The sequence below is a fragment of the Saimiri boliviensis genome, chromosome 1, assembly GCF_048565385.1.
Source record: "Saimiri boliviensis isolate mSaiBol1 chromosome 1, mSaiBol1.pri, whole genome shotgun sequence".
NCBI classification, from domain to species: Eukaryota; Metazoa; Chordata; class Mammalia; order Primates; family Cebidae; genus Saimiri; species Saimiri boliviensis.
Window position 1 is genome coordinate 3,482,758 of NC_133449.1, and position 26,366 is coordinate 3,509,123.

At 47.7% G+C, this 26,366-nt stretch overlaps 1 protein-coding gene across 1 annotated transcript in view; it reads left to right on the forward strand.

Moving 5' to 3' along the window:
* The window catches only part of DCDC2C (doublecortin domain containing 2C), a 140,101-nt gene that overhangs the window by 2,599 nt on the left and 111,136 nt on the right, over window positions 1–26,366 (forward strand). Inside the window, 2 exon segments of the mRNA XM_074406589.1 lie at window positions 1,880–1,931; window positions 21,621–21,697. Coding sequence (XP_074262690.1) covers window positions 1,880–1,931; window positions 21,621–21,697 — 129 coding nt within the window.

Below are 26,366 nucleotides of genomic sequence, written 5' to 3' on the forward strand. Positions count from 1 at the left end.
GACGTGAGTGTGAATGTGCTATTTGAATCAAACTATCCTGGTTCTTCCTCACCCCGGCATTTTCTTCTCATCTCCCTGGCCACCCATTTGTACCCTGGGAACTGGCAGATGACAGGAGAAGGAGGAAAAGTGGGTGGAGAGGAAGCTGTGATAGAGGAATGCTGGGGTTAGAGCCAGAGACTGGTAGAGTTTAATCCTGGCTTTCTCTATCTGAGAAACGTTTAACTAGTTAAATAACCTCTCCAAGACTTGGTTTCCTCATCAATAAAGCGGCCTGGCTTAACACCCAGTCTACAGGACCGTTGGGAGAACAGAATGAATGCAGTACTGTGAAATGCCTGGCACCGGCTCTCATGGGTGGTTCCTTCCCTTCCTTTGTTCTCCGGAAGTAGCCAGGAGGGAGCTTGCACCTCACGGTCCCATCCCTGCTTCCCAGACCCACTCCCCGCCCACCTCAGGGCAACTCAAGCCCACCCAGCAGGCTTCTCTAAGCGCCTGGGATAAAGACCTCAGGTCAGAGGCTCTCTGAGGAACGACGGTCCTTTCCTTCTGTTTATATATGTTCTTGGGGGTGCAACACTGAAATAATAAACAGTATTTTGTGTTTTTGAAGGATCTTTTTATGTGTTAGTTTTTCTGTGTTACATTTTATTTTCGGTTCCATGTAATGAAAACCAGATGTCTCATGTGAAAGATTCATGTTCATATGCAAATATGAAGTTTGGGAACTTAGAAGCCATCTAAAATATTTATTTGGAAAATAGGTGGACTAGACTAAGCTGTTGAGGAGCGGATACAAGGGCCTGTCAGCAAGTGGGAGGGGCGCAGGCTGGCTCAGCCAGCAGCCGTGTTTGTTTCACTCATACAGTTTTCAAAGATTTGAGTTGGCTGCAACATTTTATCGTTGGGAGAATTCATGCACTAATAGGAGCTTTTGGTTGTCCTTGAAAAAAATAGAGGATTTGTCTGTTCAGAGGACTTGGTCGTAGCCGCGCGCGTCTCCACCGTCTGGACCTGTGAGGCACTGTCCACCTCAGAGCGGGAAAGGACGCTCCCGCTAGCCACAGCCCCCACCAGTCCCTGAGACCACCCTTGGCGAGTGTCATCATTTGATGGGGACCTGCGTCTGTGCCTCTTGATTGGATGCTCAGTTATTTGTTTCCCTTCTTTATCAGTCTAAATTGACCCTTCTCTGACTATTGCTAAAATTATCAAAAATGATGATCTCAAAAACATGTATTTTAAAAATCAGGAATAAACCTTAATATCACATATAAATTTGAAGGTATTATTTATTACCCATTAAAACATTTTATTTTTGAGGAATATGGAAGTCCCCAAAGTGCCCAATGGTAAAAAAATTGTGTTAATGGGACTTGGACACATTTTATGATGGGGCCTCTTTTCCAGTTTGCAGTTTTGGCGACAGGGGAAGTGTTGAATTTCTGGGAGTGAGGAGGGAGCAGGGGAGGTGCAGGGGAGCTGGAGGAAGGTCTGGGTTTCTGTTCCCACCTTAGCCTGTAGTGGGAACATTGATGAGCTCACAGTTCTGGGCCTTCAGTGATCTGCTTAAAAAGTGCTGTTAATCAGATAATTTCTCAGGTTTCTCTTTAATAATCTTTAATAAGGGAAAGCAATGTCACTTAAGAGACACTTCAAAGGGGCAATGCCAATGGTGCCCAGTGTGAAAACTGTCCTCCCACAGCATCGCTGCTGTATTCTGACGGAGGTTCTAACACTGGGAAGGTTTTAGATTCTAGTTCCAAACTGCTGTGGGGTTGTATCTATTAAGCCCAAAAAGGACTCGTCTCTCAAGAGTCTGAATGTTCTGTGTAACTGTCTGCCTTCTAATTATGTTTTCTTCTTTCTTCTTCTGCAGTTATATTCATATAGTTCCCCGAAAGCCTGCAAAGATAAGGAAGTTGAAGGAAGTAAGTGCTCACTTCTAACAACTAAAAATGGAATAAATTGGACAACTTGGTAAAAATCGAAATGTCAGCGTAGAATAATTGAAGTTTTACAGAAGCAGTGTTTAGCTGGGAATACCTGCAAGGACGCATTGCTCTTGAAGTCAGAAGGCTTCACTGCAGGCTGTGCAAGCTTGTCATACGTGTCAAAGCACTTAAGTAACCAAGCGGTGGGAGGCAGTGAAGAGAGGCTCAGACGTGCAGAGGAGATAGTCATCTTAGAGACACGCCACACAATTAAAGTCTTCACTTTCCTTTTGTTTTGGGGGGAGGTTTGGAAAGACAGGTATCAGGAAAAGTTTAGAGTTATGCAGTGCTGAAGTGCATTGAAGTGCTGAAGCTAATTATAATGCTAAATTTAAAGATTTGTCGCAAGTTCTCAACATTTTTATACCTGATAGACATTTGTTAGGTCTGCAGGACAGAACATTCCATCACGCTGTTTCTATCACTTGATTCTTAGTAAAAATAACCATTTAATTTGTTTAAAGAGACATGCTTTTTTTGTAAGCAATAAAACCACAGTTTTAAGCCAGATAGCCTGTTGATATTTAGAATTCAACATACTTTTTACTTAAAAAATGGGCTTACTTTGTGGAATATTACATGGGTGAATTATTTTGAGGGCATCTGCTTCTCTAAGTTGTAATATTGCTGTTCGTCCATTTCCTCACCTGTGTGATGGAGATGATAATCGATACCTCAGAAGCTTGTTGTAAGGACTAAATGATAAAATATACGTAATGTGCCAGCACTAGGTAAGGGCTTCCCTGCTACATCTTACAGAAGCTGCTCTTCTCTGTGTCTTTGGAGTGCCACCCAGAGCTCCATGCAGGACACACCAGCAGCCCCAGCACTGTTCACAAGCACCAGCTTCCAGAAGCATTCGGCTGCTTTCTTGGAGTCTGCCCTTCAGGGCAGTTAAAATAAGTCAAATTTATTGCTTGACTCACCTCAGGTTGTAACTTGCCAAGGGCACGAGGGCAAGTTTCCAACGAGACAGCAATTCTGGCAGTCATTGAATGTCAGGGCTCCCTGGATAAAGAGCATGGAAATGATTTGCGGTCGTCCTGACACCTCTGTACCTGCTTTCCGCTCTCCGTGTGGGGCTGGGAGTGGGATTAAGTAACAGTTCTGGAAATTACCCTTGAGAACATTTGTTAGAGTGTGAGTCTCGGTTCATCCTTTAAATATTTCAGTGATTTAAATAAGATATGACTTAAAGGGCAGTATATCAGGATGGGGGGCAGTTTCAGACTCTCTTGTGAAAACTTCTTGTTTTCTCATAGAGGAAAACTTGGTCTACAGAAGTGAAATGCTGAGCAGGATTTCCACACCCACGCAAGCCTTGTCCTCCTAGAGCAGGCACTAGGTTGCTGGGCACTCACTCTGTGAGGCTACATTACCCAAAAGAGTTTAAACATGTTTTATTTTTGAATTTCTCCTTTGTTCTTTTGAAAAATGCGATTATAAAAGTAGTTCCCATTGAGAGAAGTATCAAGAAATACAGTGCAGAAAATTAAAACTACAGTGAGATACCATCTCATACCAGCCAGAATGGCTACTTTACAAATCATTTTATGTATTTTTTCTTCAACTTTTAAGTTCAGGGGCACGTGCGCAGGACGCGCAGATTCGTTACACAGGTGAACGTGTGCGATGGGATTTGCTGCACACATCATCCCATCACCAAGGGATTAAGCCCAGCATCCAGTAACTGTGCCTCCTTATGCTGTCCTCCGCTCCTCCGCTCCTCCGCTCCTCCCCTCCTCCCCTCCTCCCCTCCTCCGCTCCTCCCCTCCTCCCCTCCTCCGCTCCTCCCCTCCTCCGCTCCTCCCCTCCTCCCCTCCTCCCCTCCTCCGCTCCTCCACTCCTCCCCTCCTCCGCTCCTCCGCTCCTCCCCTCCTCCCCTCCTCCCCTCCTCCCCTCCTCCGCTCCTCCCCTCCTCCCCTCCTCCCCTCCTCCGCTCCTCCCCTCCTCCCCTCCTCCGCTCCTCCCCTCCTCCCCTCCTCCCCTCCTCCGCTCCTCCGCTCCTCCCCTCCTCCCCTCCTCCGCTCCTCCCCTCCTCCCCTCCTCCCCTCCTCCCCTCCTCCCCTCCTCCCCTCCTCCCCTCCTCCGCTCCTCCCCTCCTCCGCTCCTCCGCTCCTCCCCTCCTCCGCTCCTCCCCTCCTCCGCTCCTCCCCTCCTCCGCTCCTCCCCTCCTCCCCTCCTCCCCTCCTCCGCTCCTCCCCTCCTCCCCTCCTCCCCTCCTCCCCTCCTCCCCTCCTCCGCTCCTCCCCTCCTCCGCTCCTCCCCTCCTCCGCTCCTCCCCTCCTCCGCTCCTCCCCTCCTCCGCTCCTCCGCTCCTCTCCTCCTCCCCTCCTCCGCTCCTCCCCTCCTCCCCTCCTCCCCTCCTCCGCTCCTCCCCTCCTCCCCTCCTCCGCTCCTCCCCTCCTCCGCTCCTCCCCTCCTCCCCTCCTCCCCTCCTCCCCTCCTCCGCTCCTCCCCTCCTCCGCTCCTCCGCTCCTCCCCTCCTCCGCTCCTCCCCTCCTCCCCTCCTCCCCTCCCTCCGCTCCTCTCCTCCTCCCCTCCTCCCCTCCTCCCCTCCTCCCCTCCTCCGCTCCTCCCCTCCTCCCCTCCTCCCCTCCTCCCTTCCTCCCCTCCTCCCCTCCTCCGCTCCTCCCCTCCTCCCCTCCTCCCCTTCTACAGGCACCAGTGTGCGTTGTTCACCTCCCTGTGTCCATGTGTTCTTGTCATTCAGCGCCCGCTTACAAGTGAGAACATGTGGTGTTTGGTTTTCTGTTCCTGCGTTAGTTTGCTGCGGATAATGGCTTCCAACTCCATCCATGTCCCTGCAAAGGACATGGCCTTACTCTCTTTTATGGCTTCATAATATTCCATGGTATATATGTACCATATTTTCTTTATCTAGTCTGTCATTGATGGACATTTAGGTTGGTTCCATGTCTCTTCTATCGTGAATAGTGCTGCAGTGAACCTATGTGTGCACGTATCTTTATGACAGAATGATTTATATTCCCTCGGTTGTATACCCAGTAATGGGATGGCTGGGCCACATGATATTTCTGCCTCTAGGTCTTTGAGGAACCACCACGCTGTCTTCCACAATGGCAGAACTAATTTACTGCCCACCAACAGTGTAAAAGTGTTATCTTTCTCCACAGCCTTGCCAGCATCTGTTGTTTTTTTGACTTTTTAATAATATCAAAATGGCTATTTTAAAAAAGTCAAAAAACAGAAGTTGCTGGTGAGACCATGGAGAAAAGGGAATGTGTATACACTGTTGGTGGGAATGTAATTAATTTAGCCACTGTGCAGGGCCATTGGAAGTTTCTCAAAGAAATTAAAACAGGACTACCATTTAAAAAGGAAAATAACCAAAAAGTCACATGCATTCATACATTGATTGCCACACTATTCACAATAGCAAAGTCATTGAATCAACTTGTGCCCATCAGTGGTGGATGGATGAAGAAAATGTGGTACATACACACCATCGAATACTACGCAGCCATAAAAGATCAAAGTCGTGTCGTTTTCAGGAACATGGATGCAGCTGGAACCATCATCCAAAGTGAATTAACGCAGGAACAGAAATGAAATACAGCATGTTCTCACCTACAAGTAGGAGTTAAACAGTAGGTAGTCATGGGTGCCAGATGATGGCAGTAGACACTGGGGGCCACTATTAATAGGTGGGGGAGGGAGGCAACGGGGCAAGGGTGGAAAAACTAACTATTGGATACTATGCTCACTGCCTGGGTGACAGAATAAATTATGCCCCAAGCCTCAGCATCACGCAATGTACTCATGTAACAAACCTGCACGTGTACCCCCTGAATCTGAAAGTTGAAGTTATTAAAAAACATACTGCACAGGAAAGCTCAATGAAGAGAATGAAAATAATTACCAATCTTACCCCCCAGAGATGACAGCTTTGCATTTTGTCATGTCTATTTCTGTTTTCCTATGCACAGGGAGCAAATATAGATACACAAACACACACGTATGCACATACGTATAGACTTACGTATTTCCAGAAACAGGATCCAATAATACTCTTTCCTAATCTGCTTTTTATTTACTATGTGCCATGACCATTTTCTCATTGTAAATGTCCTTTTGCAACATGATTTTTTAATGCCTGAAAACTATTCCACCGTGTGAATTTATCATCATTACTTAGCCCAACCTCTTTGAGCACACTTTGCCTTTTTGCTGTTTTAAACAGTGATATAAGATAATGGACCCTTTGTAGAGACATGTTTGTTCACATTAGTGATTATTTATAGTGAAGTAGAATTAACATGCATAATTTTAATGTCTTTACTATTTACTTCTGGACCGGCTCCCATAATATTTCTAAAAACTCACTTTGCTTGTGAGGATGGAGCAGTGTCATGTCAGTGTGCATGGCCTGGATGTGCCTGACGCTCAGGATCCGCCCCTGTTTTCTCTTGTGGAAGTAGTCACCCCTAAAAAGGGTTTGCAACTATTATTGTTTGTTGTGTAAACGCTTGTGTTGGTGGGACAAGCATTTGCTTGGATACAGGTCAGTGGTGGACCCAACCCTGAATGAGTTGGAGCCATCACCGAGAGCTTTGGCTGACACACATGATTGACTCCAGGAACTCTGCTGAGCCTGGAGGGGACCGTAAGAGTAGCTGAGATTTAGAGCTGTGTCCTGCTGCTGCACACGAGGACACAGAGCCAGCCAGTCACAGGACCGAAGGCTGCCTGCCACTCCCAGTGGCGTTACTACTACTTACTAAACCACAGTTTGCCTGCCTTGTGGCTTATGGGCATGCACCTATGATCACAGAGACAGTGTCAAACCTAATGAGCTAAAAGACTTGTCGGCTGGTGCCATAGTTCACACTTGTAATCCCAGTACTTTGGGAGGCCAAGGTGGGAGACTTACTTGAGCCCAGGAATTCTAGACCAGCAAGACCCTATCTCTACAAAAAGTGAAAAAAAAAAAAATTAGCCAGGCCTGGTGGCGCGTGGGGAGCTGAGGTGGGAGGATCACTTGAGCCCAGGAGTTTGAGGATGCAGTGAGCTACGATTGCACAATCGCACTCCAGCCTGAGCAACAGAGTGAGACCCTGTCTCAACAAAAAACACTTGTCTTTGCTTGTTTTCTTTATGTTCCAGAAATGGAAATGCTATGGTCAGATGCCAAGTGCTAGGACTGTATGGGTTTCTTTGTGAGCCCTCCATGCCATTGATTTTGTATGTGACCATAGTCACGTAACCAGGGCTGAGATGCCTGCACGTCACCCTGGGCATTGGAGAGTCACGTTAGTCCATGAATGCTTCATCATCGTGTTCAATGTCCTGAAGTTTCTTCTCTTTTAACATGGAATGTTGTGTGGCTTATGTTCTCAGCATGTTTTCACACCTATAGTCTCATCTACAGAAATGGAAAAACAGCAACCGTGTGAGTGAGGCAGGGCAGGCCTTAATACCTGCCATTTAAAAGAGGAATAAGGAGTTCAAGAAAGGTTAAGCACCATCTGCAGTTGGGTGGCTCGTTTGCAGTGGAGTTTGGACTAGAACCAGGCATTCTAGGAATGATTCCAGGATTTCTCCCACTCTTTTCCCAGGGAAAGACCCATGACTGCTTTTGTACGACTTGCTGGTGTTAAATGAATTTCTTCCATTTAATTCATAGAATTAAGTCACCGCAGGAGTTTTTTTCTGATAGATGTTCAGGCCCTTACATCACAGAGAGAGAACCCTGGTGTGCCGTGGTGGCGGAAGGCGCCCGCGGTGTTTTGAGTGTAGGTACAAAGCAGTTCTCCCAGGGAAGATGCAGGAAGCCAGCAGGATGGGGCACAGCGTTCTGCGAGAGCCATGTGAGGGGCTGGGGAAGCTTCTGCAGAAAGAGCACCAGGATGAGGGCCTTCCCCCTCTGCTGCTCCACCTCTTTCTAGGGCGAGTTGAGAACAGCCGCATCCTGGGCGCCCAGGGTCGGGGGAGCTGCGTGCCTCAGCCCTAAAAGCTCCTGGAGACCTAGTTGGAAGCTAAGGCCATGTGCAGCCCTTCCTGCACGGGTTCCAGCTTGACAGGCCTTGGTCTGTTCACACACTGGGGTCTAAGGATGTTTGCAGTAGCATTTTGTTTCTAATTTACAAAAAGCTGGGGACAACCTGAATGTCCACCAGTAGAGAAATGGCTAAATGACTTGTGGTATGTCATCCGGGATTAGATCCATAGGGAGTGATCTAAAATGATATATCTTTCCGACTGTGGGCAGGATTAAGTGAGGTCTTTGTAAAACACTCAGCCTGGCACTTTTGACAAACAGCAAGAGCTCAGTAAGTGGTCAGTGCTATTATTATTCATAATGCCTTGACATTGCAGCTCATCTTATCCAAATTTCATATCCATTATTGCCTGCAATAGGAATCCCAGTATAAACTGTTTTATAAATTCGGTGTGGTATAAGCTTTGCCAAGTCCAGAAATTCAATGTTTAAATGTTTTACTACGTTATTTAGTCTTATTTTGTGATGCATTAATACAGAATAGAAAGACCTAGCTTCTGTAAATTATTCTTTCACATAATTTCTGTTTTGGTCAAAATATGTTAGTGGGAAAATTGAAGAAGCTTCCCCAGAGATTTTGATTTATGTAGAAATTTACTTAAAATTAATTAGAATAATATACATTTAATATTATAGAAATGATTTTTAAAATACTTCAACGTAATGAATTTGAAATTGCTTTTTATTAAATGGACTGACAAGGAAAATTAGATTAGCAAAAAATGCTCTTGCAATCTTGGCTTTCATTGACTGTGCCATGTTGGTTTAATGAGAAAAGTGTCCTTGGTCTTACTTCAATGGAAGAACTTCTCTCATAGCAGTCCTTTTAAACAACAGTGACATTTCTGGTTTGCAATCTCAAGTTTTAGAGATTTGGGCAGATTTACTAGGAACAGATAAATCCAATTCAATGTTTTTTCTTCCCCCACAAAGCATGTGTTCCAATTCTGCTCTTTCAGGGGGCCTATCCTGTACTAACAACAAGGGTACCATTCGCTTAGACCACATTTTTGTCATGGAAGAGAAGGATGTGATTTGCTGAGATGAATTTTTTAGATCATAGCTACCAGTAAATACCAGTAGCTACTAGTGAATCTAACTTAAAGATGTTTTAAAATTAATTTAAATATGCATTTTAATGAAGTGTTTTACATGATTTCCTGCCTTATTGTCCAAGTGACTCAAGCTTAGGCTGCAGTACTTCGGTCTGGCTGAACCAATGTTCACTTCCACCATATTTCTTAGTGATCTTGCCAATGGCGAGACCACTGTTTGCTGTTTGCTGTTGACCTGTTGATTTTTTTGAAGCTTCCGTTTCCATTTTCAGGGAGGGGAACATCACACACCAGGGTCTGTTGGGAGGTTGGGGGCTAGGGGAGGGATAGCAGGGGGTTGGGGGATGGTGGAGGGATAGCATTAGGAGAAATACCTAATGTAGATGACGGGGTGATGGATGCAGCAAACTACCATGGCATGTGTATACCTGTATAACAACCCTGTGCATTCTGCACATGTACCCCAGAACTTAAACAACAATAATAATAAAAAAAGTACCATATAATTCATGCCCATTGTAGAAAAATGAGAAAACATATGTAATTTAAAAGAAAAACATATTCATAATCCTATCATTCAGAGATTAACCACTGTTTTTCCATATGCTTTTTGACACGTACACATATACCTGTATACATGTATATACTTCTAGCTTTATAAATATATTTAAGCAAAATGGGAGCATAATCTACCTTTTTTTCAAAATTCCTTTCTATTTAATGATGCATTGTGAAATCTCCACATGTCAAGAAATAGGCTCCTGTAATACTTTTTAGTGGATTTAGAGTATTGCATTAAGTGATGTGTGACTTATGTTTTTAAAACCAGCCATCTTTTGCTTGACATTTAGAGAACATTTTTATATATCCTACTAAACTGCTCTCTTGAGAGGATATACCAAGTTAAATCTGGTGCCCATTGTGAGACTGGGTGTTCCCCACATCTCCCAAGTGCTGTGTGTTATCCTTAATTTTCCTGACACATTGCCATGCTGGTGCTATAGTTTTGTGGAAATATCATGGGCTCTGTCATTTAGATAAATTAACTTCTCTGATGCTCAGTTAATGGGTATGACTGTATCTATGAAATAGAGGTTAAATGTAATTATGCATGTATTCTGGTCATCACAGTGTTCTAAAGTTTCAATCCATCCATCCGTCAGATTTAATCCCAACACTTGTGTATTTGGAAATGTTTGCTTTCCTGTGGCTGGTCGCACCAGAGCAGCAACACATCATCAAATAATATGCATATGTCTACTAAGCCCAGCGGTTCTTTCACTAAATAATTATTGAGCACTGATTATGTACCAGGTACTGTTTGAAGCAGTTGTATAAAAAGGAAAAACATCCCTGCCCTCAAGGAGCTTGCACTTCAGGTGGTGAGACAGACAATAAACAAAATCCATACAATATAGAGTATGTGGGGGATATGAAATGTCATGCTGGGGGCTGTTTGATTTTAGAGAGGATAACCAGGTGGCCTTCATTGAGGAGGTGACTTTCAAGTCCAGTCTCAAAAGAAGTGAGGGAGCTGGCTATTTAGATATCTTGGATAAAAGCATCCTGAGAGGTAGAACTGACGATGCAAAGACCCGTGGCCTGTTGTTCAGGGAGTGACATTTGACTTCGAGCCAGAGTGTCTGTCTGCCATGTGGATAGCCATGAGTAGGAGGCTGCTGCAGTGATCCAGTCAAGGGACAGGGGTGATTCAGGTCAGTGTGGTGGCATCGTTGGTGAATATGAATTCACGCTGGGAGTCAGTGTGGGCAGAACAAAGGGGAGTTCCGAGGGCGGTCCTGGAGTGCTTAGAGGGCAGGGAGGTGAGAAGGGACAGAGAGGGCTGGAAAAAGGCCAGGTGAGTGCAGGATGCTGGGTGGTGAGAGGTGCGGTGGGCCATCTGTGTCAGACGTTGCTGGTCAGACAAGGAAGATGAAGACTGAGAAGGGACCATTGGATTTAGTAACGTGGAAGTCGTGGGCAGAAAAGAATAGAAGAGAGATGGAAGATACAAATTGCTCTTTAAACAAATTTTGCTCTAAAGGAAGGAAGGAAACGTAGAGGCAGCTGGAGGGGGAGACAAAGCCAAGATAATTTTTCTGAGAAGTGACATCATGCGTGTGATGATGGGAGTAGCCATTGCAGAGGGAAAATTGATGATGTGAACAACAGGGAGACTTACTCGAGAAATGGCCTTGGGTGGGTGAGGATTATTGTTATTATTATAATAGAATTATAATTATATAAAATGACATCGAATTATATACAATGGTAACTGCTGTCTCCATAGGACCTGCGTATTCTGGACATTTCGTGGCAATAGATTCAGGCGATATGCGGCCTTTTGCACATGGCTTCTCTTAGCATAATACTTTCAAGGTTCATCCATTGTCATAGCATGTATCAGGGCTTCATTCCTTTCTAAGGCTGAATTCCATTCCGTTGTGTGGATCCAGCACTCTTTGTTTACCCATCATCAGGTGATCAACATCTGGGCCTTGTTGGTCATGGCCCTGCTGATAGGCCTGAGGTGGTCCTCTTTCTCATCCTGGAATGAGATGATTTCTTTCCGTCTCTTCGGAAGCTCTTCTCTCTTCTCATTTTCTATGACTGTTTTTTCTTTTACTTGTGGAACTATAGTCATTGCCTGTGCTTTGAGCGCTGCTGCTTCATAGGGTGCTCTCCAAATCCTTTTCTCTTGTAGTTCAGGCCATCGCCGCCCCATTCTCTCCATGACTTCCATAATCATCCATGTGCTGAAGATGCACAGGTCTCTCTCAAAGTCAGGACCCACATCTCTAGCCACTGTCACTTGGATGTCCCAAAGACATCTCAAACTTGGCATGCCCAAGTTTGAACTCTGGCCTCTGCCCTCAAACACAATTGTTATTTTGTGTTTTCTATTCCAGAAGATGGAATTGCCCACCCAGCTCCTAAAACCAGAAACCTGGGCATTTTTCTCAACCCTTACCTCTCCCAGCAACCCCTAGTCCCTCCCTGCCCACCTGTCCCACCTCCTGATCTACTCTCGAGTCAGCTCACCTGCTGTCATCCCGGCTGCTCCTAGCCTTGTTGAGGCTGCCGAGCTTGGTCATCTGGGAGGAGTCTGTGCCTTCCTCTGGTCTCCCCGCTTCCAACCTTGTCCCTTTCCAGTGTGATCACGTTGCTCCCCTTGTTCACATACATTAAGGCACTTCTCTTGGCTCCAGGGAGGTGAAGTCTGTATTATTTACCATGGCCTTTAAGGCTCTTCTTGATCTGGCCCCTGTGTTCTTCTCTAGCTTTGCCTCTCACTGCTCCCCACTCTGTGTCTGGGAACTAGTCCTCGATGGATGTTCAGTTTCCCAAAGGCCTCTCCCCATGCACCCCTCCTCAAGCCAGGGTTTTGTTCATGCTGTCCCTCCTGCCTTGTTTAACTCAGTGGACTGGTTTTTGCTTATAATTCAGGTCTCAATCAAAGGCCTCTTCCTCCAGAAAGCCTCCTTTCTCCCCAGTGAGGGTCAGACGTTCCTCTCCTGTGCTTCCATGGTACCCATGCTGGCCTCAGCAGAGCCCCTGGCACCAGGCAATGTAACTGCTTGTTGACCTGTCTGTCTGTGTCCTTCTGTGCTCCCAGCCTTCTGAGGACAGGAATAGTGTTGGTCTTTTCCACCACTGTGTCCTAACTCTTAGCACTCTTCCTACCATCAGAGGCGGGTCCTCCATGAATAGGCATTGAATAAATGAATGAAGCAGTATTGAGTACTTACAGGAAGGCTGGAGGTTGGCAGGGCCTTAGGGACCCTCTTGTCTCCTTGCTGCTTCTGTGGATTGGCCTAGATGACGCCTTGCTTCTGAGTGAGGCTGACCAGGACAACCACAGGCTCCACAGACTGTCTGGCTGTCTGATTCTATGGAACAGCTTCTCTGGCTCTTAGAGTCAGCAATTTTGGAAGCATTGAGAGAATCAGTTCTCATTATATTTTTAGCAGGGCATGTCTCTATTGGCCCATGATGCATAAATCAGGCGTGTGGCTATTTCTATCAATGAGATTCATGTGGCCAGACCGTGTGTTGGTCCCAAAGAGTGAGCCTCTCCTGTGTTCAGCTCCGGGACATGCTTGGCTATTGCCCTCTGAGAAAGTCCAGTGCCTTGTGGACTGGGGGGCAGCATAGGGAAGACGGGGGTCAGTTTTCGTCGCCATTCAGTCAACACTGGAACTGAGCAGCCCCTCACTGAGCACCCACTCTGAAACAAGCACTGTGCGGGGCAGAAGATTTTCCTATCTAGTGCCTTACAAAACCCTGCAGGCTTGGTGCAGCCATTTTCATTCTCTAGGGGCTCTTCCCTGTGGCCTCTCAAGCCTCTGGCTGTCCACATTTCGTGTCATTCTGCTCCCCATTCTGAGCTGGAGCTGCTGTCTTTCTCTTGCCGGCCTTTCCCAGTATGCTGAAGGGTCACAGTGAAGATTAGGGTTGACGTGGGTTGGAGGTCAGGATAATGGGGATGGGGCAACCGTGTCAGGCATCCCCCTGCCTCTACAGCCTGTCCCGCAGAGGGCTGGATGGGGCTTTGCCTGATGTCTTGGAATGTTGCTAGACACTCCCCATGTTCTGAAGCATCAGGTATAAAAACGTCAAAGATGCTTCAGGTACCAAGCCGGTGCCATATCACCCTTAAACCTTATATAAGGACTGTAAGCTAGCAATTTTATTGAATGAAGAAACTATTGAGAGCAGTGAATGCTGTGGCATTTTCTCTCTCCTCCCTGTGGGTGCTTCATGCCCCTTCAAATCAGAGGTGAGTTTCCAGAGGATAGCTCAGAGCGCTGGTGTGTGGTGGGAGGGACCAGGTTGGGTGCTGCAGGGTAAAGCACCTCTTGAGAGGATTAGGGTGTGCTTGGGACAACCCAGCCCATATACTAGGGGTTTGGGTTTGCAGGTGAGTGTGGAGGAGGCACCTGCTTCTGTCATCCTCAAGGCACCTGAAGAACGGTGGGCTCCGTGCTGCCCATGAAGACAGCTTGGGGAGACAGCAGCTGTGGAAACTGCACTTGTCCCCTCTGGGGAGCTGGTGTGGCAAAGGTGTGTGCCTTTCCCTGGGAGGTGAGTTGATGCCTCAAAGGTAGCCAGACTTGAGCTGGTTAAGAATCATTGCCAGCCACGGTAAAGGTCTGTGGGGATGCAGCAAAGGATTGTGATTTGAGACAAGAGTCAGCTGGGGAAGGTATCAGAAATATTCTGCATCAGGAATAGTCCAGCGTGGAGTCTCTGTGAGGTTTTCAGAGGAACTCAGTAAAGCCTGTAACCTCCCTCCCTCCCCAAGAGCCATATTTGGACACCTGCCAAGGAAGAGGAGCTGGGAGGTCAGATGGCAGTAGCTCCAGTTGTATCAGACACTCCCTTGTTCTGATGCCAAGATGAGTAGGAGGTTGAAGGCAGAGTAAAATACTATGAAACAATGAAAGAACCATGCACCCTTTCCACGTGCAGCTGGGTCAGGCTTGAGCTCAGGGGAGAAACTCTCAGTGGGATGCAGGATTAGGATTTAAATTGGACTGGGCAGGACGTTGTCTATGTCTGTTGAAATGATCATATGGTTTCTTATTTTTAATTTGTTAATATTATGAATTACATGAACTGATTTTCAAACATGGAGCCAACCTTGCATTCCTGGGGCAAACCCCATGTGATCATAGAGTATCCTTTTTATATTTGTTGAATTTTATTTGCTAATGTCTCTGTTTATTTGCTATGTCTCTGTTCATAGAGGGATGTTGATTTGTTGTTTTTTTCTTCTTGTAATGTCTTTCTCTGGTTTTACTATCATTTCTTCCTTAAATGTTTGGTAGAATTTACTAGTGATACCATCCAGACCTGCAGTTGTCTTGATGGAAAGGTATTTGGAGAGCTTGTCTAGAATTGGTACTGTTTCTTCCTTAAATGTTTGATGGAATTTACCAGTGGAGCTATCAGGGCCTAGAGTTGTCTTGGTGTGAAGACTATGAACTACACATTCAACTCTCTAGTAAAAATAGGGCTCTTTAGGTTATTTCTTCTTGAATGAACTTTGCTAGTTTGTGTCTTTTAATTTGTTCATTTAGTTTAAGTTGTGGAATCTCTTGGCATGAAGTTGTTTATAACATTCTCTTATTTTATTAATATTTGTAGACTCTGAAGTGATGTTGCCTCTCTCATTCCTGATATTATTTATATCTTCTATTTTCTTATCTGTCCATCTATAGGATTATTAATTTTATTGAACTCCTCAAAGAGCCAACTTTTGGCTTATTATTTTTCTCTACTTTTCCCCCCATTTTCTACTTCATTGCACCTATTCTAGTTTTTATTCTTCCTGCTGTGTAGGGAGGCATATGTCTCTTTGGGGACTCTCTTCTCTCCCCCCCAGCAGTGTCTCCCCTTTCTCTTTGGGATGTCCTTTTCCTCCAGACACCCTTCTTTCCAGGGCTCAGGCCTTTGTGCGTGATCCCTGCTGCTGTGTTGACAGACAGCTAACTTCCTTTCTCTGCATTGTTGTCAGAGGCATTTTGAGATAGTGCCTTGGCCCGAAGAGCAACCAGTGTTGAAGATTTCAGTTTCAGTCTCAGGCTCGGGGGAGGAGGCTTTTGAACAGCAGATTGACCAGTCCTACTGTGTCTTTCTTCCTACCTTCTCACCTCCCTGCTGACCCCTCTGTAGATGTCTTCCTCTTCCTAGGCTGGGCACAGAAATCTCTTCCCCATCCATAGGTCAACATTTGTCAGCAGCTTTGCTCTTCTGTTGTAAGTATATGACCCAACCATTGGCAGAAAGGAGCAATTAACTTTGGTAAAATTTGTGCTGATGAGGTATAAGTTGCATGCCCCTATAATCGCCATACCTCTTCTGTTCTTGGTTTTGTCTGCTCATTACTCTGATAGTTTCAATCTTCCCTCTTTCTTCCTTTTCAGTTATTTTCTTTGTAGTGGCTATCATCAAACCCTGTGCAGATAATGTAGGTAATTAACATCAAGCCAGAAGGAGTGGTTGGTCTCATTTGTTACTATTTTCTTTTTACAAAAGGTGGAACAGAAGGGCGTCTTCTGAATGTCGCCCACTCAGGAATACCTGTTGCTTAGTTAATTGCTTTGCATGTGTGCTCCCCACAGTTTGAGAAGGGGGTTAAGGTTGCTGGGGTGGTGATGATGGTGATGAGGAGAGAAGCTTAGGGGTGCGGAGATGTTGGTAATTCAGAATGCCTCAGAAAAGAGAAAGCACTTTTCAGTATAAAGAAATACATTCTGAACAAATAAGATTTGAAATATAAAAATTCAAATTTTATTTTATTTAGGAAGAGCAGTGAGGGGGCAAATACCCTTGATTGGGAGCAAAGCTCTTGGCTTTAGCTTCCTGGGCACTGCTGTGCTGACATCAGAGAAGTCACTGCTCTCTGAACCTCAGTCTTCTCATCAGGAGCATGGGGATGCTGGCCTGGATGGTGCAGAGCTCCGCTAGCTCTGGCAACTTCCAACCAGGGTCCATCATTATTCAGGTCAGGCACCATCCTAGAGGGACATACAAGGAACTCAGACACAGACTTCCCCAGACAGGGCGTCTCAGTTAGGGGTACAGGACTTGGAGAGCTGGGACACCTGCTTCCTTCCCAGCTTTCCAGTGGAGGCAAAATCCCAGCCTTTAAAATGATGATGGAACTTTACAAAGCACATGAAATCAGTGAAGTCAAGTGTAAAACCCCACTTTTTTTTTAAGTAAAAGAATCACAACATTTTCTGAAAGATGGAATGCAAAACCTCATTATCACCATGACTAAGAAGGCAGAGGAACCATTCCCCCGACCGTTTCAGTCACACTTGCCTGTCCTGCTTTAGTTGGCTATTTTGTGTCATGGGAGGAACCCAGCGGAGGGATTAAATTATGGGGGCGGGTCTTTCCTGTGCTGTTCTCATGATAGTGAATGAGTCTCACGAGATCTGATGGTTTTAAAAAAACGGGAGTTGCCCTGCACAAGCTCTCTTTGCCTGTCACCATCTACGAAGATGTGACTTGTTCCTCCTTGCCTTTCACCATGATTGTGAGGCCTCCCCAGCCATGAGGAACTGGAGGTCCATCAAACCTCTTTCTTTTGTGAATTACCCAGTCTTGGGTATGTCTTTATCAGCAGTGTGAAAACAAACTAATACACTGTTATCAACTGAACCTTCATGTCAGTCATCTGCTAAGCACTTGACAATGCGTTATCTCATTTCATGCTACTCACTTTGGAGGCAACAACTTTATGAGGCATGCACTACTGCTATTAGCATTGCATGCAGGAGGCAGCTGAGGCTTGGGGAGGTTATACAACTTGATCAAGGTCACACAGCTAGTAAGTGGCAGAGCCAGTACTGGAATCCTGGATGATTCAAAGCACAGGCTCCTGAGTACTAGGCTACATTGGCATGGATTCCAGTACTCATTTTGCTAAAAAGTAAAATACAATGTTTTTGATGGCTTATCATGGCCAGGACACTTAATAGCTTTGTGTTCTTGGGAAGATTATGTGACCTCTCTGATTCTTTGTTACCTAGGTATTTTGCCTGGTTAGGTTGAGGGTTAGGTATGAATGCAGGTAGAGTCTACTGCAATGCTTGATCCGTGGTGAGTATTCAGTAACCAGTGGTTGCTCCTTGGGAGATATACCTGTGGTCGGCTTGAGTCTTCCACCTTTGATTTGGATTTGGTTGAATTGCCTTGGTTGAAGAGGTCTAAAGCTCCTAGCCTCTTTCAGCCTCTCAGCAGAGTGGTGTGAGTCTTTGGCTCTGACCAGTATGAATGAGGCTGTCATCACTATCAGACATACGTGCTGGACATTGCTCAGGAGATTATGAAGTACAGAGAAAAAAAAAATGTCCAGAATCACATTATTTAATTGCTGGAGTTACTTAATTAGGCAGGTGATATCAGGGTTAATGAATCATTAACACCTCAAAAGAGCAATTAGCTCATTGTTTCTGTAATTTTATGCAATCAAGCAGAAAGCTGCTTCTTAGGGCATCTGTATTTTAAAGGGATTTTGCAGAGGATAGTTTCTGTTGTTTTGTTTTCAAACGAGGTCTGTAAATTCATGCTTGCTGTTGATACTCATGGCGTTGGTTTTTTATGTGAGTGTGCAGGTGTGTTTGATTTTATATATAGTATGATAACAGGGTGAAGTGGATGTAGTTGTGCATTTCCACGTTCTTCCATGGCTACTTTTCCTGGAATCCTTTCCAGAGCAGCAGAGCTTCCTCCCTTGTCATGGTAGCATGCATTCATTCATTGTTCATTTGTAGTCATGAAATAGTTATGAATTCCTGTTAGGGGTCACTCATCACTCAGGCACTGGTGGTACTTGGTTGAACATGACAGCAGGGTCCCTGCTCTTGGAGGCTTCCATTCTACAAAAGGACGATGGAAGCAAATAAGCGAACAAGAAAGGACAGGCAGGACGAAGTGCCCGGATGGAGGCGGGGGGAGCCTCTCTGAGGAGCTGACATCAAAGTGGCTTCTTAACATAAGAGGGGCAAACCAGGCAAAGATCGATGAGGACATTCCAGGCTCAGGTCCTGTGTGGGAACAGTGTGTCCGGAGCTGCAAGAACGCAAGCATGTCCGGGGTGCGGGGAGGCCAGGAGGGGTGCAGAGGCAGGGTAGAGAGGCAGCCAGTGCCAGCTGCCTGAGGTCAGCATGGGGGCAGGTAGGGCAAGGGCGGGCCTCACTGAGGGGCATTCCACCGCCTTCTGATGTGTGCTTACAAAGGCTGCTTTGCTTGCCACGAGGGAAGGATCCTCATGGTGTGGGGGGAGAGATGGTGGAGGTGGTGAGAAACGAAGGGTCAGAGGTGTGGCTTTGAAGTCGAGCTGACGGTTGCATGGATGGCATAAAGGATGAGAAGACCCAAGAATGCCACCAGAGTTTATAGTTGAACAAATGGGGCTGGAGTTGCTCCATTTTCTGAGGTGGGGAAGCCTGGGTTGATCCATTGGCTACAGATAAAATCAGAAATTCTATTTGGGTCATATCAACATGGAGGTGCCTGAACAGTCCTCCTCCCTCCTTCTCTGTCTCTGTCTGTGTTTCTGTGTGTGTGTGTGTGTGTCCACGCAGGGGGGTACTCTCATATTTATTGGACTGAATATTTATTACTGTTATAGTTATTGCATTGTGCCTTTTGTGAAATGTTATCTCATTGTCATCTCAATGTTAATTCTCATAAGAACTCTGTAAGTGATGATCCCCATTCGAAAACGTAATCAGCTTCGGCTCAGAGACGCGTAGTTGCCTCTCCAGACCACGTAGATAGTAAGAGCTGGGATGTGAATCCAGGTTTGACCATTTTCAAAGCCTGGGGTCTTCCTGTCTGCCAGGCTGCCGCTTGGGCAGCTCTCTGTTCTGATGGAAGGCATTGTAGGGTCTCAGGGAGGTGCCAGAATGGCCTCTCAGTGGCAGCTGTGGCTGTTTTGGTTCCTCTCACCCTTCTCCCAAGCCCCGGATGAGACACACCTCCCTGGTCTCCTTCAGGGACAGGAGACCCAGAGTAACTCCTATCCCCCCTCCTCTTTCAAAGCACAGTTCTCACTATGATGAGGTATGCAGCTCATTCTCTCTCTACTGTGCATCTGGGGTGCGTGGCTTGGGTGCTCTTCTTGGCCAAGGCTTTTATAAGTGACATTATTCAACTTGGGGTGATGTAGTCCAGCTCCTGTCACATTATAGGTTAAGTCGTTCGTCTCATGGTCTTGTGTGTGAGCTGTGGAACCCAGCGGGGTCTGGGTGTTGAGGAGACAGAGGAGCAGGGCCTCAGGAGGACCCTCCCTGCTAGGCCAGGCAGGAAAAGTTATTACCACTGTGTCTGATTCGGGGAGCAGAGCTCCCCAGCTGGTGATCTGGCATTAGAATGGGCAAGTGGGCAGGCAGCAGGACCCCAGCAGAGGTGAGGTTTAAGAGCTGGGTCTCAAGGCAGAGCTGGGAACTGAGGGAAGGACACATTTGTCCCACCTGAACTCCTCATCGGCATGGACTCCTGGACGCCGAGCTGCTGGAACCTCTTCTGTGCGAAGTTGGGTCTGGTTGGGAGGGGAGAGGGGGCTGCAGCTTAGCGAGGAAGGCGTGGATTAGCAGCCTTAGACATGGAAGGAGGCCCTGTTGACAAGTTCAGGCCCCCTGACCTTCTGGGGGATGGGGCGTAGGCAGGGCCTGTGCCACCATGTGTCTGTGCTGGGAGCTTCCTGGGTGGGTGTAGAGTAGGCAGTAGGAAGGACCCCGAATGAATTTGGCTTAGTGCCAGGAGGCATGATCGATTCTGCTGCAGCTGAGAGGTGGTTTCCCAGTGCTGGGCCTTGGACGGGCAGTGAAGGGGGGCCCTGGAGGTGGAGAGGCTGTGGGGGCTGGAGCAGAGGCCCTCACTGTGCAGCAGAGGCCCTGGGAAGCACATGGACTGGCTGGGGGCCAGGGTGGCCAAAGGAGCATAACATGGAGCGTGTGGGGTGCACAGTGACGAGGCTGTTGGCTGGGTCAGACTGTGCCCAGTGGTGTTGTGGGGAAGTTGTTGGTGTCTGTGGGAGGTGACAGAGTGGGACCCTGGTGAGGAGCCCTTGAGTGAATGTCACCAGCATCCAGGTGAGAGCCGGGGGCTGTGAGCCAGGCAGTGGGGCTGCAGTGGACAGGCAAGCAGAGGAAGGGGATCCAGCGGTGGGAGGTGTGAAGGGACCCAAGCTTCCAATCCTGGTGGGCAGGGGATGTGGACACGGGATGTGGACAGGGGAGCAGCTCTTCAGAGGAAGGCCAGACCTGAGGTGCTGGGTGTCTCGGTGAGCCTCAGCCTTGTGAGTGGGTCAGGATCTTGGCACTCGGCATGGGGGAGGGGCTAACATCCCTTCCCAGTAAGAGCCTCCCCATTTGCTTTTCTGCATACTCTTAAACAGGACGGCTGTGAGGACGACAGGCTCTGTTTACCTGGGACACGTCTCAGAAGTTCTTTTCGCCATTTTTGTCTCATCCGCGGTGGACCTGAGACTGAGGCTGTGGCCATGTGTGGCGGTTGGCCGGCCTGTCCGGCTGCATTCACAGCAACCAGGAGAGAAGGCGGAGGGGCTCTCCTGCTGGCCAGGACATTCTGGTTGGAGTCTTGTGATGGAACCAGAAGCGACATGTCCATTCTTGGGGCCCCATAACCTGGCCAGCAAACCTCTTGGGCATAGTAGGTCATCGATGCATGCTTCTTGGGCACCATGGGGAGCCTCCCTAGCATGGATGCCCGGCCTTTGGTGGTACCTTTGCCAGTAGGCTCAGCCCCCGCACCCGGCACCTCCCCCAGGTGCAGTGCAGAGCCCTCAGCCCCGGATCACGTCACGCCGCCCTTGCTGGGTCTTCTCCTTCCCAGCACCTGACCTGCCTTTCTCTGCACCCCTCCTGGACCCGCCCCTGCCTGTTCTAGTGACAAAGGAATTTCCCCCTTTGCTTATGTTTTGGGGCAGTGCTGTGCCGGCTGTTGAATTTAGCAAGTGTTGGCTAATTTGAACTGAATTTTCAGGCTTATTTTTTCCTTTTTCAGATCAAACCAGTGGTGCATTGTGATATAAATGTGCCTTCCAAGTGGCAAACATATCATCGTATATCCCGACATATAAAGTGAGTACAGTATTATTTTTGAAAAAATCAAGCTGTGCCACAGCTGCCTAAAAACAAGACTTTCTATCCCAACAGACACCTCTTAGCGTTTTTGCTGCCCACCACCCTCCTCACCCTGCTCTCTCCTGCTCTCACGCCCCAACAGCTGATTTCTTTTTCCTAGATCACCTTCTCTCTCCTTCAGCTGTTCAGGTGCTACCTTTTCTTTCTCCTTTTGAGCCCTGATTTTGGAAAAGAAAAGCAATCTGATGCCGTTGTCTGCAGAACGGTTCACCTGGGGATGCGAAGAGCAGAGCTTCAAACGCACAGCTTAGTTTTAAGCTCTTAAATTTTATTTTGATTTTTTAAATGTAGCAGTTGCAGCTGCAGCATGTTGAAGGGAAACTTAAAAGCTGTTTCCTCGCCCCATGACCTCTTGCTACCAAAGGCCCTTGCAGGCTACAGCACATCCGAGCCAGGTGCTGCTGCAGGAGCGGAATGCATTAGAGCCTCGCTGGCCACTGCCCTGGGATGCCCCTGGCAGTGCCAGGCACCGAGGCGCTCAGTGGAAGGCAATGGGACTAGTTGTGAGCTGTGTGTGTGTCAGTCTGCATTATGTTTTTGGGGTTGGGAAAAGACAGTGCACTTGACTCAAACTCAACGTCGGTTCACATCCGGCTTTTGTTCTTATCAGCTTGGGACCTGCACCTGCTGCTTCACTCTGGGGCTGTCTCCCGCTGTGGAAAGCAGGGCTGGGGATATCAGTGCTTGACACTCTGGTAGGGGTATATTCGGGAATGTTTGCAGCTAGCCCCACCGTGCTTGTCACAGCGTAGAAGTTCTTTGATAGACAGCTCTTCCCTGTGTCCTCTTATTGGGATGTTTTGGTATTTTAGTGATTAAAAGCCCATCTTTCCATTTTACCACGTGCTGGTCCAAACGGAAGGAATTTTAGTGAGTTTCCAGAGAATCCTGAGCTGTTCATGTGGGGGCATCAGCAGTGGTGTCTCATCCCAGCCCTGTGTGAGCTGGAGTCACCACTACCGTGTGTCCTCTCAGTCCCGGGAGGCAAGGGCTTGGAGGCTCATGAGGCTGGAAACTCCCTGATTCACCCGACAGATCCCTAGGCTGGGAAGGAGAAAGATGAAGGAAAGGTGGCGACCGTGAGTTTGCCAGAATTGGCTCCTTGCACTTTTCCTTAGAATCTCAACGGCCATTTCTTTAAAATGCCTATCTTTAAGCTTCTGCGAGGGGGCCACCTAAATACACAATGTCTTTCCATGCCATCTTTTATGTATCTGAGAGCTGTTTTGAGATAATAAATGACACAGTATTTCTAAGTTTTGTTAATGATTTATTTCCTGCACAACGTATAGCAACTCAGGGAACATCGTGGCTTTGTGAGTCCTTCTTGCCAAAGACACCATCGCTAAAGCCACATTTTGTGGGTGTGACCCAGGCCATCAGTGAGCCTCACTCACTTGACAGACATGATTATCCTTTTCAATTAGAAGCCATCCACTCGTGCAGCACCGGGCATGCTTTGTCTCGGTGTGTTGGAAGTTCCACTAGATGGACCCAAATATCCATCTGAGTGCAGGGTCCTTCCTACCACGAAAAATTCTGGTCATGTTCCTTGGAGTCCTTGTAACTATAAAAACATATAAACAACAGTTATGATGGCTTTCAGAGGCGTAGATGCTCAGGAGAGAGAGGCGGGCCATGACCCTTCCTGGCTCAGGAGGGTCGGCGAGGGGTGAGTGGCTTGTTGAGCTGCGTTCTGCGGCAGCTGGACGCTGGAGGCAGAACCTGGGGCTCCCGCGACGGGGTCACCTGGGGCTTGAGCTGGTGGCGAGTGCATGGGTTGGAAGTCGCTGATCTGGAGGTCGAGGCTCAGTTGGAAGCTTGGGTTCTGGCCCTGACTAGGAGTTCTGGAAGTTAGGATTCTGTCCTCCGCCAGAGACTGGGAGACAGCTCCCGTGCTGCCTGAGGCTTGCAGTTCAAGGGAGGGGTCTTAGGTGTGGGAAACACGTCTCATTGCAAGAGACACATATTTGTCAATGCTCTAAGAAAGAGCCGTCAGGGGCCTATGTCAGGTGTTGGCTGGGACGAACAGTATGTGTTCCTGGCAGCCCTGGGTTTTTCAGGTGGGAGTTTAGTGGTCGGGCTGGAGTCATCGTGTGCCCGTGGCCTGCTGCTGCTGGACACGGGCTAGAATTGGTTGTCTTGGGGCAGAGTTGGGGCAGAGTTGTCATAGGCCAGAGTTCTGCAACACTTAGCCCCTCTTCTTGTTCGTGAGGGAGAGCAGGTGTATTTCTTGTAAAACAACCACCGCCTGTCATAAGGGGACTTGAGGAGGAGGATCCAGCTGTTGCTTCCAACTGCTGTGTGTTCAGGAGGAGCTGAGAGATGCCCACGAAAGGGTGGTATGCATCGGGAGATGAAGGCATGACCGCTGGGATGGATACAAAGGAGCCAGAGGCCAGGCGCGGTGGCTCATGCCTGTAATCCTGGCACTTTGGAGACCTAGGCAGAAGGATCACTGGAGCCTAGGAGTTTGAGACAATCCTGGGCAACATAGTGAGACCCTGTCTCTAAAAAAAAAAAATAAGAAACTGAGTCTCTCAAGGAGCTCTGTCAACCATCCAGTAAGTGGAGGAGATTATTTAAAGGACAGTCAAGTCAGTCTTTCTGGAGGGTGTAAGCTGTGGCAGCCGTGTCTTGGGTGTGAGCCGTTGCTGTGAGTGTCTCTTGACAAATTTCCTCTCGAGTGTCATCTACAAACAGGTGGTACTGAGGACTGACTCTGCACAAACACCTCCCTGGTTTCCAGCCAGTAGTCTGAGGCTAGTCTGTTTTGTGAAGTCATTTACAAAGTGCTGACACTTCTGGGGTTAATGATGCCGCAGCTTGTCCTAAGTTGGAGACAGAATCTTCCAGCTCTGGGGCTGGCTTTTCTGATCCCATTTGTAACCTTGTAGTGTATCTGTCGTCACAGGCGAGGGTGCTGTGGGAGGAACAGAGCACCCTACTAGGCGGGCTCTGGGCAGCAGGTCACACTTAAGGTGGCTCCCTGTCCACCACCGCTTGGTCCACAAGTCTCGGGACCAGCAGCTGCAGCAGCACTCGTGTTTCTGAGTCTCCTTTGCGAAGTTTGTCACATTTAGCCATTTCAAGGTCGGCATAGGCCACATGACGGGACCCAGTCCACTGGCTGGTTGCACTTTCTAAGTTTTATGACCACATCATACACAATAATGACCCTTATGAGCATAAGGTTATTGGTTATTGCCTGTACTGGCTGTGACAGGCTTTTAGGGCTAACCGGGAGTAGTCCCCAGGGGGACAAAAGTAACCGTTGACTACTCTCTTCTCAGTGATTGGGTGTTTTAGTCATGTTCAACCCGCAATTCCATTTGCCTGGTTTCTTTGCCAAATAATTTCCTGTGCTATTGACATCACGGGGTGTTGAAGGAAGATGGTGCCTAAAGGGAGTTTGGCCCTCATGCTGAGCTCCTGTTTCATGAGACTAGAAAGTGTCTTGCCACAGGGACATGAAGGGTTCTCTGTGTCCCACAGACAGGCCAAGTCTTTTAGGCTGATTTCCCATGAACGGTCACGTTCCTGGGCTCACGAGGCCGTGTCGTAGTCCCAGGCTCGGGGGCCTTGAAGTTACAGTTTGTGCCACTTCAGAAGGGGACTGCTCTGGTGGTGTGTATGGGATGCTTCCTGTCAGGACCTTATTTATGGGTAAGATGAGGCCACTATGAAGGGGTTCCCAGTTTCAGGACTGAGTAGGGAAGGGGCGGTGAGTGCAAACCCAGGAATTCACCTGTCAGTCTCATTGGCTGCCTGGTAAGCCGAGAGAATGAGGGAGTGGTGACCGCACTGGGAGCTTGCAGGCAGAGTGAGACTGGGGGAACCAGGGAGGGTCCAGTGTAAGGCTGGATGTGGTTCTGGGGAGCGAAGAGTAGTTGATGCAATTGGGAGGAAGATGCAGGAATCGTAGAAGATTTAGTTTGTTGGGGAGTGTGAAAAGGCAGGAGCATCTGTGGGCTCTTGTTCCATGATCTGGAGAGAAGCTACCCGTGTCGTGGCATCACCTGCTGGTTCCACGGTTGTTGGGACAGTTGTCTGCCTCTGGCTGTCATCTGCTGCTGGAGGCTGTCGGTACAACTGTGGTTTGAGATCTCTGGTTGGATGCTTTCCAGTCTGAATCATCCTTATATGTTATTTTAGCCATGAGACATGGACAAAGGTTGAACACCTTGTAATTGGACCGCAATGAACAAAACAGCACAATGTCCTTCTTGTGTGGGTTCAAGGTTAGTTTCCTGATGGTGGCATTTCCAAAATACCAGATCTCATACCTGCAAATCGTGTAAAGGCTGATCAAGGAGTTTGAGAGGAAAGGTGGCCTTGATTGTAGGACTGTGTGTATTTAATTAACTTCCGACAGTGTCTGAGGATGTCAGACTGTGTTAAATTGAAATCCCTCGTTATCCAGGAGGCGTGGGGCATTCTCATGGTCTTCCTGTAATGGTTTCAAAGGGAGACCGTGTCTGAGGAGGATGGGATTAGGATCTGGGAGTCAAAAGAAGGATGGGTGACACCCCTGGTCATAGAAAGCCCGGTTCTTCGGACAGCTTAGCCAGCTTGAACTTTGGACACCATGGGCTCTTCCTGAGGG